The following is a 16762-nucleotide window of genomic DNA, read 5'->3' as shown; positions in this document are numbered from 1 at the left end:
GAACCCAAGTCTTCATGATTCCAAGTTATAGCCTTCCCTAGGAGATTACTGATCAACCACTCTGCATATATCCAGTAAATATAGATTTACATTTTTCTTCCCCATTAGAATGGGAACTTCTGTCTTTTTTTTTTTTGTATCCTCACTGCTTAGCATGGCACCTAGTACATAGAAAGCTCTTAACTGACTGACTTGTGGATAGCATTTCATCCACCAAGCTTTCATAAATTTAATCTACATATAAATTAGATGCTGGTATAGCAAGTGTTCTTCACCATTTTTGCATCCCAGACCTCTGGCAGTCTGGAGAAGTCTACGGAAGCCTTCTCAGAATAAGCTTTTTAAATGCATAAGATTAAATTCATGAGATTACAAAGAAAACAAAAATTTAGTGAACACAAAAATGTACTTTTTCCCCCAGCCAAGTTCATATATATATCCTCACAAAAATTTTATCCATGGACCCCTTAAAGGTCTGGGGATCCTAGGTTAAGAAATTCTGCAGAAGAAAAAATATACTTACAGTCCAGTTATAATACATGTAGCACAGCTTGTAAGTTAAGCACTGTATCTGGTCAGGGCTCAGGTCAGTATTATCAAAGATCACATTATAATGTGTCGGCGTCACACTGCCTGCCTTTACAGACTGACTTATGATAAAGAAGTCATACCTGTAATTCCAAAACACAAAAATGTCCACCTATTAGAAAAGTGAGGAGTCAACAGGGATCATTAATATATAGTGAGAGCTTTTAATTTGAGACTACAAACAACTATTTTACTACATTTCAAGCATTTGGAGTCAAGAAGCATGGGTTACGAGAAGACAGAGGTTTAGACAGACAATAAAAGATATCAAAATTGCTGCCAAAAGAAATATTTTGTGCTTTAGATTTCAAACCTCATTTTCTGCTTGCAGTGCTCTTCAGGAAAATAGTCAGATATTCAGTCAGTTAACAAATATTTATTAAGTTCGTACTATGTGCCAGGCATTGTGCTAAATGCTGATTGTACAAATATGGAAGGAAAAAACCAGCCAATCCCTACCCTCAAGGAGCTTACAATACAATAGAGGAAAAGAACACAAAAGAAGGCTCATAAGGGAGGAGAAAGGAGAGAGGACCAAGAAGCCTGTGGAGAATTGAAGGCTGGTACTGGAAAGTATAACTCTCCAGTTGAAGATTTGACTGTTAGATAAGTTTAAAGACTTTCCACTTAGTAATCCTCTTCCTAGGAATATGTTATTAGAAAATATACTTCAACACATGAATTTATCTTTCACCAATGAAAGCATTTTTAATTACTCTGATTTATTAGAACCATCTACTTAGACTTATGAAGAGCTAACTTCATCATGGATAGCCACTGGAGGGAACAAACTATATCAGCCAAGTGAAATTTGAAAATATGCAACTGTTTTAAAGGATTTGGGAAAATTTTTAAATAATGGTGTAGAATCAATGTTTCAATTCCCAAAATTCAGGAAACTAAAAAGAGCATATTACTGTCATCACTAGTGCAGAAGCTGAAAGAGATGTCATTTTAATAAAACATAATTTGTATGGGGGAAAGAAATAATGTAACAGCAGATCACATATCAGATTTAATGGCAATATATTTATTGAGAAAAGATTTGTTGGATTGTGAGGCAATGTAATTTGTCAAATTATAGTTGAATTACAACCATAGATTGTCTGTGGATAAAAGAGTTTGGCAAAAATCAACAAAAGCATTTGTGAGAAGATATTGGTTATACAGAATTTATAATAAAGAGTACTATACATTTCATTATTATTTGCAAATTGTGCTATATATCCTTTATATCAGTAAAATAAACTTATGTATATACATACATATTCATGCTGCTTCTTTTTTTGCCAGAGAGCTGATAAACCTTTGCCAGCATATGAAAAGTTATTAACTTCACAAAACAGTGAAAATCACTTAAGGGGAAAAGAGCCTCTGAAGATTTGAGAGCATTTTTAGATGAAACTGAAGGATAGATAAAATGAAGTGGATCTGCCAGTGTTTTTGTGGGATCTGTTGTCATAGGCAGCAACAATGGAATGCCACATTTGAATGCTGCCATTCTGATATCCATCTAATAGCCCATGTGACAACAATGTACTTGAGAGGGACAGATGACCAGAGATCTATGTATGTGCATGTGTATATGTTACATTGCATATATACAAACACATAATACACATATAATGTACATGTAATATGTGTGTGTACACATGCATTTTAACCAGGTCAGGGCAACAACATATATAGTACACACACATATACACACACACACACACACACACACACACACACACACACACATATCTCACTAATTGTAAGACTGAATCTCCCCATCTTGCCCAAGCTGGAAACTTGGAGTGGGATAGGACCTATTTGTAGCCACTCCTTACTGACTAACCATTTTTTACCCAGACTGTTTCACTCCTTCTTGAACAGCCTGATGTATCCTCCTCCTCATTCCACCTGCTCACCATTTTCATGCCCAACAGAGTTAACTCAGAACTCCTTATACTCAATCAATCTACCAACCTCAGTCTCCCAGTGGGAGCGAGACAGGCACGTACCACCACATTTGGCCCTGTCCATGTCTCCAGAGAACTCTAGGGAAATATTTCAAGGATTATGGTGGCAGAACTCTAAAACTCTGTCAAAGAAGTGAAACTTCCAAAGATACAGAAAAAAACCACAGAAATTGCTTTTTACCAAACAAACATTAACAACTCAGCTCATATACGCCTTTCTCAACTCTAAAGAAAATCATGCAGCTGATTATGACACATCCACGTAGAGTACGCTGAAGGAAAACACAAGGAGAGAAGAGCAGGCTTCCACAGGCAATTCCCTGTTGTACAACATGTCCTTCTGGTCACACTATGGACAGGAAAAGAACAGAAGAACTGCTAGTTATGTACTGATTTTTTCAAAAGCACTGGACTCAGTAGAGGAAGAAAGGACACAGCTTTGAACGCTTTGCTCAGACAAGATGATCACAATCATTCATGTCACATTGACAAGCTCCAAAAAGTCTTTTGATTATAGACATTATGCCAAAGTTCTGAGCTGAGGAGGAAACACTTGCTCTAAATACTGACAACAGTCACAGGTGAAGTTTTGTTTTCTAAACAAAGATTTTACTAAGGAGGTTCTATGTAAGGTTGTACAGATTCTTTTGGGCTGCACGTGAACTAATATTTTCATATATATAATATATACATATATTTAAATTTCTATCTCTCTCTATTCACTTATTTATTTTTTTAAGACTGAGTTTCCCTATCTTGTTCAGGCAGGAAGGGCAGAAAGGGCTGTTACTTACTCAGGGCTCAATCCCACTTTTTATTGGCACAGAATCTTTGACTGGCTCCATTTTCAATCTGGATTGGTTTGTCCCTCTTTAGGCTATCCCCCGCTGCAAGAGGTTCACCATAGTGATGTGAGACTTAGCTTACTAAAGCCCAGAACTCCCAAGCTCAAGAGATCCACCAGCTCCTGTCTCTTTGGTAGCAGGGATTACAGGAATGTGCCAAGTTGCCTCGGTGAATTCTATAATAACGAGACAAATGTGTGTGTGTGTATTTGTGCAAAAATGCAGCTCAACAGTGAGCCCCAGTAGGGTTGTATTGGCCAAGTATTGCAGATAGATAATTGGGAGAATCTTTTTTACCCCTTCTCCTGCTTCTCAGTCTGAGGAAACATTGTTCATTATTTTCCACCATCCTTTTTCGTGAGGTTTTTATAAACAAGGTTGTCTTCTAAGCTGCTCCTGCCTTTCATGGGCCTATCTTTTTCCTTGGCAAGGAGATTGAGAATTTACTGATTCTAGAGGTTTTTAGGTAACTTTGGCTTCCTTATGACAATTGATTTCCATGGCTTATACTTTGGTATAAAGTTGTTATAATCAGCTTTCCTCCATCCATTTTCCCTTTTGTGTTATCAAGTTATTTACTTATGGCAGGTTGGGGCTGTTTTACTTGTACAATCTATATTTCTCATTTTTATTCTTCTAGTTTTATATCACTTTTGATCTTTGCTCCAACAAGCCAGTGGACTAATTACACAGACTAATTACACATTCAGGAATGATTTCCATAACAGTAACAGATCATTTCCTGGCTAAGGGTAGTAGTGTATACCTGAAGTCCCTGCCACCGAGGAGGCTGATGGATTTGCCCAGGAGGTGGACTATCCCTGGTAGAATGTTCACACTAAGTCTGGCAACAATACCAAGACCTCCTGAAAACAGAGGGTTACCATGTTGCCCAAGTAAGGATGTGTGAACCAGCTAAGGTTGGAAAAATGGAGCTGGTTAAAGCTTCCATGCCAGGCAGCACTGAAATCAAGCCCATGAGTGACCACTGAATTTCCAGCCTGAATAAAATAGGGAATTTCAACCTGAAAAAAAAAAAAGCCCCACAAAATAAGCAAACAAAAAACCCAAGCCATTTCCATAACCAATTTCATCTGGTGTGTGTGTGTGGGTGTGGGGGTGTGTGGGTGTGGGTGTGTGGGTGTGTGTGGGTGGTATTATCTGGTACTCACCATTTTTCAGCCCAATTCATCCTAAAGTAACCTGTTGACAGCCAAACTAGCCATGAAAAGCTCTTGCAAGGACCCTATCAGAACAGGACATGAAGTTTTAAATCTGTAAATGACATTGCTTTTAAATCTTCACTTTTATTACCCCATCACCATCCTGGAGCTGGACTATAAGGAAAGCTGAGCACTGAAGAACTGACCCTTTGGAAATGTGGTGCTGGAGAAGACTTCTGAGAGACCCTTGGACATCAAAGAGATCAAATTAGTCAGTAGTTAAAGACATTAACTCAGGCTACTCACTGGAAGGTCAAATACTAAAGCTGAAGCTTAAATATTTTGGTCACATAATAAGAAAATGGGACTCAATGGAAAAGACCCTGATATTAGGAAAGACAGAAGACAAAAGGAGAAGGGGAGTTGGCAAAGAATGAGAAGGATAGGCAGTATCATGGAAACAATGAACATGAACCTGGATAGACTTCAAGAGGCAGTGGATAGAAGGGCCTGGCATGCTACGGTTCATGGTGTCACAAAGTGTCAGACACAACTGAACGACTGAACCACAAATCCTGGATTACAGCAAGGAATCTTTAAAAATAAAAATAGCCAAAGGAAATAAAATTGAAAGAAACAATACATTCCAAAAATAAACCAAAATGACAACCTATCAGTTGGCTCAGATTATGCTCATATCATAATCATTATGTCCATGGATGATAACTAGATAAGCAAAGGATGTAACACTTAAGAACTTCTTTAAAAGCAACATAGATTGGATCTCATTTGAAAGAACAAATTAGTCATGGTCAGTCAGTTGGTCAACTAGCATTTATTAAGGGCCTAGTATACCAGGCACGGATCTAAGCAGTGGAAAAGAACTTAAGAGTTTCATATACCCTAACTACAGAAATCAGATAAGTCTGAATTTTACAAATGTATTCAACACTAAATGGCAGAAGCAGCATTCAAATAGATTTACAGAAATTAGGCGTGAAAATGACTCCTCCCACTTCACTGGATCCCCAATCTCTGTTCCTTCATTTTTTTTAATTGAACTTACCATTCTGGTCTGGTCACCTCCCCATCAATGACTGTCCCAGCGTTTGGATTTACGAGATGTCCATTTTTGTCTACAAAAAATCTGGCATTCACTCGTTTCTTCACCACGATGATTATAAGTCTTGGGGTTAAAAGATAAGAGATGGTGCATTTCATTTGCATGTCCTTGAGGTCATACCTTCAAAGTGTCTATAATTTCAAGGGAGTTAAGTCATTTGGAAAGTCTCACATGCCTCATTTAAAAGAAAAAAATATGTAAGACCTCACTCCCCACTCCTATCCCCCCCAATATGGGGAATATTTTACCTTAGGGAACATTTGGTTTCAAAAGGATCGAGTTGAAGACAGAATAGGGGAAGGGGTTACTACAAGATCAGTAATATAAAAGCAAGAGAACCATGTTGCAGCTTTAGTAGATTGAAAACTCAGCAGGGTCACTAAGATTCAATAGTTAAAAGTACTAATATAATCCTTGCCTTTACTGGGGAGTACTGCCCAGGCCAAGGAAGGTCACAGTCTCACTGTTTTCTACCCAAGTTGGACATCTGAAATACTGCATTTAAGTCTGAGTGCATGTATTAGGTGTGACATTAGGAAACCAAAGGTCAAGAAGAGGTCAACCAGCATAAGGAGGTGACAGGCCATATGCGAATTGGTTGAAAGAACTAAGGTTGTTTAGATTGCAGAAAAGAAAACCAAGTTATAATATTTTTCCTTCCCCTTTAAGTAACTGAAAAGGAATACTGCAGAAAAGGGATCAGACTGGTTCTTCTTGGCCTCAAAAAAATAATAGTTAGAAGTTGCAAAGAAATAGATTTATGATTGGGGTGGTAGAGGAGAAAGTAGCAGAGGAACAAATTAATGAAAAAAAAACAATACATGCTACCTTGTCATCTTTTAAACATTTAAAAACCAAATTTTTAAACGGAAAAATACAATCTCATTTTGATATAAGGGAAAATTTCCTAAGAATCGTAGCTACCCAAAGCAGAATGGACTGCTATGTGAAGAGTGAGCTCTCCCCTCACATTTTCCAAGGGAGACTAAATGACTACATAGGAGTGACTTTGTATAAGGAATAATTTGTCAGACTTTTACAGGTGGGTAATAAGCATTTATTTAATGTTTAATATGTGCCAGGCACTTTGCTAAGTGCTGAGAACAAAACAAGAGATAGTCTCTAAACTCAAGGAGCTTATATTCTAATGGGGAAAGACAAGGTACATAAGGAGGTTGAAAATGGAGAAGGAGAGCTGGTAATCAGGGACATGGTGGCAAAGTCCAGAGAGTCAGCAGCACAGCCAGGAACTGAATGAATCATGGTCTGCTTGGCTTGGCCTATACGTAAAACGTCGGCCTCCAGAGGGAACTCACCAATGGGAGAAGGGAACTGGCAAGCAGGAGAGATGTTCTAGGGTGGAAAAGCCTCAGGCAGAGGAATGATATAGGAAAGATAGATATCTAGATAAGATATAGATTAAATGGTCTCTGAGATTCATTCTAGCTCTGAAATGCTCTAACTCAGCCTGATAAAATTGGGGGAGGGGAATAAGGGACCTCAATCTATCAGAAACACCACCAAATTACAAAACTAAGAATTAATGTGTTAGGGTATGAAACTTTGGCAAAGAGAGGGTCCTACTGGAGTTCTTTTTCTGTGGATTTCCGTCATTTTATCTTGTTGCTATATTGTTTGTACATCACTGTTTGCATGCTCTCTTTCTCAGTAGCCTATGAGCAACTTAGGAGGAGGTTGTCTTTTTGCCTCTTTTGGGGGGCCAGTATACACCAGTATACAGCAGTACATTCCTAGTACTTGACACACAGCAGGTACTTAATAAATGTTTATTGACTGGCTTCCATGACATTATGATACAAATGATAAAAGACCATGTAAGATTTAAAGACTACACTCTCATATACTCAGAGTTCTGACAGGTCATTTAGTATAAGTCCCTTGTGGAATGGAGTCTGCTCTCTATATCTCTGACAGGGTGAGGTTGGGAAAGTTATATTCAAAGTGTTTCAAAGTATGGAGAAGATAAGAGATTTGGTCTGTTTGGCCCCAGAGGGCAGAACCAAGGGTTATGGGTAGAAACTGCAGAGGTAAATTTTAAGTTCAAGGTCAGGAAAACTTCATTAAATGGCTGGCCCTCTAAGTGGTGGGTTTCCCTCACTTATTGGGGATATTAGTGGGAAGTTTTTGTCTACAGGTTGGCCTAGATGACTTCTCAGGCCCCTTTCCAGACTTTTCTGTTATTCTGATCATCCAGATCCTGCTTGAAAACATCTAGTGGAGAGGAATCCAATGATAGTGAAGCAACCCGTTTTACTTCGGGCTAGCTCTACTGGAAAGTTTTTAAATTTGTTTTTGTTTTCCTGAGATGAGGCTAAATTTGCATTTAAATCTGCAACTTTCTGGCTTCATTCTCTAGGACCAAGCAAAAGAATCTTCAACTTAATTGCCCTTCAAATGCTGTAAGACAGCTAATTTGTCTTCCTTTAATTCTTCCTTTTTCCTTACTAATTCTCAATACTTTCAATTAATCTTTGTGAGGTATGATCTCAAGTCTACTTAATAGACTATTCCTCCTCCCTGGGATATGTTCTAGTCTTGCCAGTCTTCTAGAGTACCTACAGGATATTCCAATGCACACTGTGGTGCAGAACAGAGAAATCATTACCTTCCTTGTTCTGGACCTAAAGACTGCCATTCAAATGCCACTCAAATTGGATATTTTAGAGAGAGCTGAATCATTCTGAAATGATTACATGCTTTATTAAAAAAAAAAAATCATGCACAACTCCTACCTAACTTCTCTAAATAAGGGAATGCATCTTTGGTTTAAAAATCAATCCCATTCCACCCTTCTGCAAAGGACCACAACTGTTGTACATTGTACACATTTTCAGACTTCACTGATATATTGATCAACTTATACTAATTTTCCCCTTCTTTTTCTTTCTTTGGTCTTAAAAAACACTGTTATATGACTTTCTAGGAAGTGATGTTAGAAAAAAAATTAAATCAACTTGCTTTCCCGGTAATGGAATAAAGCAAAGGTGCTTGCTGTCTCCACTGTTATTTGATACAGTTCTAGCCTTGCTAGGTACAGGAAGAAGATAAGAGAAAGAAATTAAAGGCATAAAAATAGGCAAAGATGAGATAAAACTATTCCTATTTGGTGATAACATGATGGTTTACACAGAAAATTCAAGGAAAGCACTGAAGATACTGAAAAAATTAATAACAAAGCACTCCCTAAAAAAAAAAAAAATAAAGAGTCACATATAGTTGGAGAAATATTCATTGCTTATGGCTGGGCCCAGCCAACATAATAAAAGAAAGTCAATACAATCAAAGTTGATTTACAGCTACAATGTTATACCAAATTATCAAAGCGTTACTTTTTTGTTGTTGATTAGTTTTTCCAGTCATATCTGACTCTTCATGATCCCATGCAGGGTTTTACTGGCAAAGATACTGGAATGGCTTGCCATTTTCTTCTCCAGCTCATTTTGCAAATGAGGAAACTAAGGCAAACAGAGTTAAGTGACTTGCCCTGGGACACACAGCTAGTAAGTGTCTGAGGACAGATTTGAATTCAGGTTTTCTGAGTCTGGTCCTTGTACTCTATCTGCTGTGCCACATATCCACCACTTACTTTACTTTAACTCAAAAAATGACAAAATCCATTTAAAGAAACAGAAATCTAGAAAGTCAAAGCACAAAATGATAAAAAGGTAAGGATGAAGGAGGACTAGCACTGTCATATCTGAAACTATATCATAAAGCAGTAATCATCAAAACCATTTAGTTATTTAAAAAACAGAAAAACAGATCAATGGAACAGGATAGACAAGGAGGAATTAGAAACAATAGAACTCAATAACCCAGTCTTTGATAAGCATAAATTACTTATGAAAAAACTCCTGATTTGATAAAAAAAAAAACTGCTAAAACAACTATAAATCTGGGGGAAATCAGTCTTGACAAATATCTTATGCCATATTCCACAAAATATTCAAAATGGATATATGACTTGAATATTAAAGATCACACAAAAAAAATGAAAGGGAAGCAGATTATACATCATATGCCTCCCACAGCTATAGGAGAGAGATGTATTCTTAACTAAACAAGGGATAGAGGCAATCACAAAAAGAGAAACTAGATAGTTTTGATTTTGTGAAACCACAACGCTTCTGTACAAATAAAACTAATGTGTCTAGGATAAGAAAAGAAACTAATGTGAATTAAATCTTATCAATTTCAGAAAAGGGTTTAGTATTGAAGTCAATATTTATTCCCAGTCTAAACTGTGATTCTTAGCATCCTCTGCCTCCTTTTTCAGCCTTTTCCATCACGGTAGAAAGAGAAGGGATCCACACAATAACAAAGGATCATTTTTTAGAATTCTGTTTCATGGTCAAAGGTCAAAGAATGTGTCATTGAGAGGCTCATATATTAGTGATGAGTTTCTCTATACTTAGGTTGAGTCTTAGAAAACACACTGCTGGGATCATATTGAAGCCTTTGTAGATTGGTTGACAAGAGTTCACTCTAACTCTTGGCATAATCTTTAAATTTTCAGGGTAACTATTATGCCACAAGGAAGCACTCAAAGAGGATTTCAAATTTAAACTCTCCTTATTAAGTTGACCCAGTGACCTAGCAGCCTCTGGTTGAAGAAAATCTTTTGGAATCATGACTCATCTCATTTATTAGTTCTTTCTCCTGTGCCATCTGTAAACTTGATCAACAAAATATCAATGCCATAATCCAGTTTTTAGGCTCACAGATTTAGAATGGCTCAATGAGTCAACAGTATATGTCAGTCAAGCTAACATGATTTAACATGCAATTTAAAGTTATAGAATCCAGAAATGAAGAGGTAACAGTTCAGCTCTGGTCACCCCATATCTGGAGCATTATATTCGGTCCTGGGCACATATTAAGAACATTAGTAAATGAGAGGGTATTCAAGGCCAGCAATCAGTGTATTGAAGAGCTATAAGTTTATGATATTTGAGGATTGGCTGAAGAACACAGGAATTTGTTTATTGGGTGAGGTGAGGATAGGAGTGGTGAAAGGTTTGAGATGATAGCTTTCTTCAAGTGTTTGAAAGGCTAACATCCAAAAGAGCTGGACTTACTCATCTTGACCCCAGATGGCAGAACTGGAAAAAGAAACAGGTAAAGGTTATAAAGGGGGTGAAGTTGGGCTTGAAGTAAGGAAGAAATTCCAAACAATTGGAATTTCCCCAAAGAGAGCAAGCTGCCTTAGGAGATGGTGGTTTCTACCTCAGCAGAGATCTTTAAGCAAAGGCTAGATGACTACATGGTACAAGAAGAAATTAGTTAGGCAGCCATTGAGGTCCCTCCCAATTCACAGCAACTGTCTCATTTAAGACTTTCTAGATAAAGAAACTATAACCTTAAGTGGTTAAGTGCCTGCTCTAAGGTCACACATCTAATACATAACAGAACTGGGATTTAAAATCGAGTTCCTCTGACTCCAAATTCAAGACTCCTTCTGCTCTACCATATCAGATCTCAGAAGCAAGAGGAACATCAAAGCAGAGACAGAGACACTGAGTGCAAGGAGAGGGAGACTGGGTGATAAACCATGGAAAGGGGGTAAAATTCTTATTCTGACTGTTCTCTCCTCTAAGTAGAATGATCTTCATGCTGGATCAGGAGAAAAACTGACAAGGTTACAAACATGCTGAACCCTAGAAGTCCTAGAATAAACTCCTGCATTCTACTACACATTTTCTTCCTTGTTAATACTGATTTGATAATGACCACTCTTGCATCATCATTTAATCTACTTGAGACCCCTACATGTTTTACTGCCTAGACCACATCCTTCCATCTTGCCTACAATGACAGCACAAAATGCTCTGCTGAAGCTTAGTTATACTACATATATGGTACTCTCCCACTCTGCCAACCTAGTAAGCCTTCTTAAAAAGGACATAGGGCTCATCTGACATGGCCTGGTTTTTTGTTTCGCTTTTGTTTTATGAATCCATGCCAGTTCTGTTTGACCACCACTTCCTTTTCTAGATGTTCATAAGTCATCCTTTCAATGCACTTTAGGATTTTTCCAAGAGATAAAGTCAAGATCAACAGTTTAGAATTTAATGGTATTACTTGCTTCCCTTTTTAAAAAAATGGAACATTTGAACACCTCTCATCCTGTGCATTCTCCCCAGATGAGCAACAGTGGCTAATTAATCATATCAGTTGGTTCTTGAAATATTCTGGGATGTAGTCCATCTAGGTCTGGTGACTTGAATTCATGGAGGACTGTTAGATTTTTTTATATTATTTCTCCACTTCTTGGGTTTTAATTTCTCTCTATTTTTGTTCCGTACTTTCTAGCCTAAAGATCATTTTGCTTATGGAAGAAAAATTGTTTTCTTATCATCCCAACTGCCCTGAATATTGGTCTTTTCTCTTCTCTCCTTGAGCATCTTGTCTTAGAACTTTTGGTCACAGCCTTAAACAATCATAATATTCTCATTCTCAGTTATTTGCCCTTATTTCTATTTAAAAAATTTTTTTAATCTAATTTAGCTAATTACTCCCAAAATTATCCACATTGGTTCCTTTTGGTCACTTCTCATATTCTTCTTCATCAAAAGAGCCTATGTATTCATAATTTCATTTCTGAGAATCTCCTCTCTGTCTTCAGCCAACTTCCTCTGTCAAAGATTTGGCTGTAAGATCCCATTCATTCCGTTTTTGGAATCCTTTGAAATCTGTGCTTTCAAAATTAAGACATGCCAGGGGTTACTTGTGTGAATAGTGGCATAAAAAGTAGATAAACCAGAAAATGTATAATTGGAAAGGGATATGAATCAGTTATGAAACAAGAGCAAAGACTGAAGGCACTCAGTGCCCAAAGAATGTGAAAAGACAGAAAGAAAAGCCACCATTGATACTTAATGGTAAACAGATATGAATGATAAAAAATGAGGAAGCATTGATGATATTGGAGTAGCTCCCACATCTATCACGTAACTGATCCAATTTATCATTGATGTATTCAAGGAAAAAAGAAAGTGGATGTTGTTTGAACCTGGCTTTGACATTTTCTACCTCTCTGATTCTCAGTTTTCTCATATGTAAAATGAGAGATGGACCAGATTACTTCTAAAGGTACCTTCTTGATCTAAAAATCACAATCCTATTAATTATAAAATAGAACAGTCATTTTTGAAGAATAAAATTGGCTATTAAGAGAAAGAATAATTTACCAACTGCTTGGCTTTTGGCAGAAACTGGGCTTCCAATGTCAGGATAATTGAGTCCTGTGACCCCTTCATTGCTATGACATCATCATGATTCCATAGCCAGTTTGTCACCTGCTTCCAAAATTTCTCATCTATTTCCTCCAGGTGGATAGTCTGAAGTTTTCCCCTGTGATGCTGCTTGTGTTTCTACTATTGATCCTTAGCAAAAACACTCTTTACAATGCTGCCTTCTTTCTGGTTTCCTAATTTCCTCACAGGTACACTGAGCGCGCACACACGTAAAGTTGTCTCCACTAATAATCTCTGCCCTCAAGGAGTTTACATTTTATTTTATTTTTTGTCTTTGTGTTCCTAACACCTAACAGTGATAAAGACTTGATTGAATATATCTAAATATGTAATGGAAACCTACCTCTTACTCAGCCTGTTTTTTTTTTCCTGAAAAACTTTTTATTGTACGTGGAGTGGGATAGCTGGACACAACTTAGATGATTCCAATTTGGTTGGCAACATCTAAAGCATCACAGTCTAGAGCAAGGTGGATGTAGGCCTCATTCTCTCCATCAGGCCCATCATGGTGTTGACCTTGGCCACGTCGATGTCATACAGCTTATTCATCACCTGTTTAATCTGATGTTTGTTGCTCTTGATGTCCACAATGAAGACGAGGGTGTGGTTGTCCCCAGTTTTCTTCACAGCAGACTCAGTGTCATGGGAAACTTAATGATGGCATAAAGATCAAGCTTGTTTCTCTGAGGGGCATTTTTCTGAGTGTATTTGGGCTGCCTCTAAAGTCTTAGTGTCTTAGGTTGGTGGAAGGTGGGGGATGATCAGACCTTTTCTTGTGGTTATGGACGCCTTCAACATCGTTTCCTTGGCCTTCAAGGCCTTGAACTTGGCTTCTGTCTGGGGGGAGACAATAGCTTCCTTCTTCACTTTCAGTGTCATCTTGGGGAAAAGGGTCAGCCTGTTTTTTTTTTCTTTTAAATAAGCAAAAATACATAGCCTACAGCCATATTCAAAGCCCAAAATCCATCTGGTCAATGCCATTCAGTGGCATAGCTAGGAAGTTTCTGTTTGTCTCTTTTCCATCCAAATTTGGAGTTAAATTTTTTCACTATCCATTCTTCATGTGTTTATATATAAATAAGACTCCTTGGGTTTGTCTGAAGTGGAGAAAATTTGGTTCTCCTCCATCTCAAGCTATTTGATGGAATCACAGAAAGTAATGTGCTAATAATAAATGTGAATATGGTTTAAAAAAAAGCACAAAGGTGAGTCTATGCCTAGTCATCCATGGATGCACTGTGAAGGCATTCTAAATTGGCTGAAGAAACATTGGCTCTATCTCTGATGGCATTTAAAAAGCTAAGCCTGCCAGCCGAGTTGGAAGGAGATGAGGTACAGTCAAAGCAGGGAGTAGATTTGTGGCATGACCTGTGTGTCTCTAATCAAGTGAAGAAGGGTTAGCGGGGTCCTCTCTCCTTCCTCTACTAGAGTTTTGGGGTGGTGTTCCTTCCTTCTGGAAATTCAAGACAGAACTAAACCTAGTCAAGAGCTGGGCTGTAGAGAAGAAGAGACCCAGTAAGCCCACAGTAACCCTGCTCCAGAGGGAGAAGGGTGAGGACACCACTGGAGAAGGGGCCACAGGGCCAGAGAACACTGAACATGAGAGCTGCTTTGACCACATGGGCCTCACTACGAGAGTCCTCTCAGTTTGGGACCATGCTTCCTTCCCATTGATGCTCTGTCTGCTCTAAGGGCCTGCCTCATATTAGAGGGGTAGGGGACGACCTGTAGCTACTGCTCATACTATTACAGGGCCTTTGCTTCAAGCTCATTATCTCAGGCTGATAATAAAGAGAGTTCATGAGCTACATTTTCAGAGTATAGACCCACACAGTACCTTTGAACCTGAGGGAGCTGCCCCCCCCCCTTCAGTGATCCACTGAGCAAATGTAAGTGGCTGCCTTCCTACTGCCATACTTCCCATACTGTGCTAGCTCATGTGAAATGCATTCCATCATTCCTATATTTTAAGCTCTTGTCCTGAAATCCAAATCCCATTTCTTTTTCTAAGATACTCTTCTCTCTTGAGAAGACCTTTTCCTCAATCAGCAGCAGAAATATAAATAACAAGTTGCACATACTGGGAAAAGTTTTCTCTCCCTGAACACTGGAGCTCACTTAGAGGATTAGGGGAACTCGCAGCCTCGAGGCCACATGTGGCCTTCTAGGTCCTTAAGTGCCACCCTTTGACTAAATTCAAACTTCACAGAACAAATCTCCTTAATAAAAGGATTTGTTTTGCAAAACTTGGGCTCAGTCTAAAGGTTGTACAAGGACCTAGAAGGCCACATGGGGTCTTGAGGCCATAGGTTCCCCATCTCTGCATTAGGCTATACAAATGATAGAAAAGCCTCAGTTTCCCTACATATGGGGAGAAAAAACAGAAAACAACTCTGCAAGTAAAACGAACCCACCAGTCCTCTTGTGCTTAGATTTTTGCTGCAGGGGGTAAGAGGATAAAATGAGAAAGGCTAAGTCTTTCTGTTCCTTTCTCCCATCTCACCTTTGTATCACACTGCCCTTCCTTCAAGTATCTGGAGACCAGGTTCCTCAGGGCCCTAGAAACTGTGAGGCCCAGGGCAAAGACCTCTATGTCCTTGGTCTAATCCAGCTGCTTTTCCTGTCTTTATTTTTTTTTCAGTGCCAATTCCAATTCCTCTGGAAGCACATGTAGGGCAGTAATGTTAAGAGCTCAAATGCAAAGGCTCTACAACTCTTGATGGCAAAAAGAGGTTTTTATAAATACGATTCCAGTTTTTTTCCATTTTGTCTATCTGTTATCCATTTTCCAGTTTCATTCTTAAATGTCTTTGGGATGATTTCGCTCAGTTGGGTCTCTTGCCAAACTTTAAAAAAAATTCCCTTCAGTTTTATGTGGCAATTCTAACTATCTACACAGAGAGGAAAACTGAATAAAGAATGACTGTAAATGCATACTGTGATGTGCAGTTCAACAGACAACTGATCAAGTTTGTGCATCCACCATCCATCCATCCATCCATCCATCTAACCCAGGCCTGCACAACCTGCGGCCCACCATTTATAGTCCTCAGACTGCTTGTGGCACACTAAAGGATTTTGGATGGTTTGCAAAAAATGTAAAAGAAAACATCCTTTGTATGTAGAGGAATCCTTTGGTGTGCCTTTACACAAAGGCTGTGCAGGTGGGATCTATACACACACACACACACACACACACACACACACACACACACACACACACACACACATCTGGGTCAGACACTGCAAATGGATGTTGAACTGGGTCCAGAACAATACAAGAAGAAAGAGGGTAGATCAACTTTGGACTTGGGTCTTTTCAGTATTCCAAGCTTCTGCATGAAACAAAACCCATTCAAACAGGCATTCTTCTGATTATGTTACATGGATATCTGCAAGGCACTGAACACTACAGTCTCTGAAGAATGAAGATGGGTTCTCCCAAAAGGTAATGAAGAGGCATATACCATCATGATTAAGTTGCAACATATTATAAACAAAGAATTAAAGAGAAATAGTATAAAAGATACATGACAAAAAAAAAGATGGGTGGGTGAGCTGGAGACAGCTGATGGGCAGTACACATGCTTGAACAGTATGAATGCAATGTCAAGGACATAAACAAGGCTCCCAGCACATTTTGTGGGTTCTCCCAAGGAAGACATGGATGAGAACTGAATAGGATGGGCAGGTATGAATGGACTGTAGTCTTTAATACTGTAGGTTATAATCACATTGGTGAGATAATTAATTCATTGGAATATTGGAATTATATTTCCCTACCACCACAAGCCCTACTGCC

The 16762-nt window shown here is 38.5% G+C and overlaps 1 protein-coding gene across 1 annotated transcript in view; it reads right to left on the bottom strand.

The window, feature by feature from the left end:
* LOC140499392 (piwi-like protein 1) overlaps nucleotides 1-16762 on the bottom strand; it is a 75221-nt gene that overhangs the window by 1929 nt on the left and 56530 nt on the right. Inside the window, exons 19-20 of the mRNA XM_072600740.1 lie at nucleotides 5627-5746; nucleotides 524-671 (exon numbers count right to left, since the gene is read on the bottom strand). Coding sequence (XP_072456841.1) covers nucleotides 524-671; nucleotides 5627-5746 — 268 coding nt within the window. The remainder of the gene's footprint in view (nucleotides 1-523; nucleotides 672-5626; nucleotides 5747-16762) is intronic.

Source organism: Notamacropus eugenii, chromosome 4 (assembly GCF_028372415.1).
Source record: "Notamacropus eugenii isolate mMacEug1 chromosome 4, mMacEug1.pri_v2, whole genome shotgun sequence".
NCBI lineage: Eukaryota > Metazoa > Chordata > Mammalia > Diprotodontia > Macropodidae > Notamacropus > Notamacropus eugenii.
This window is presented reverse-complemented; position numbering and strand designations above follow the sequence as displayed.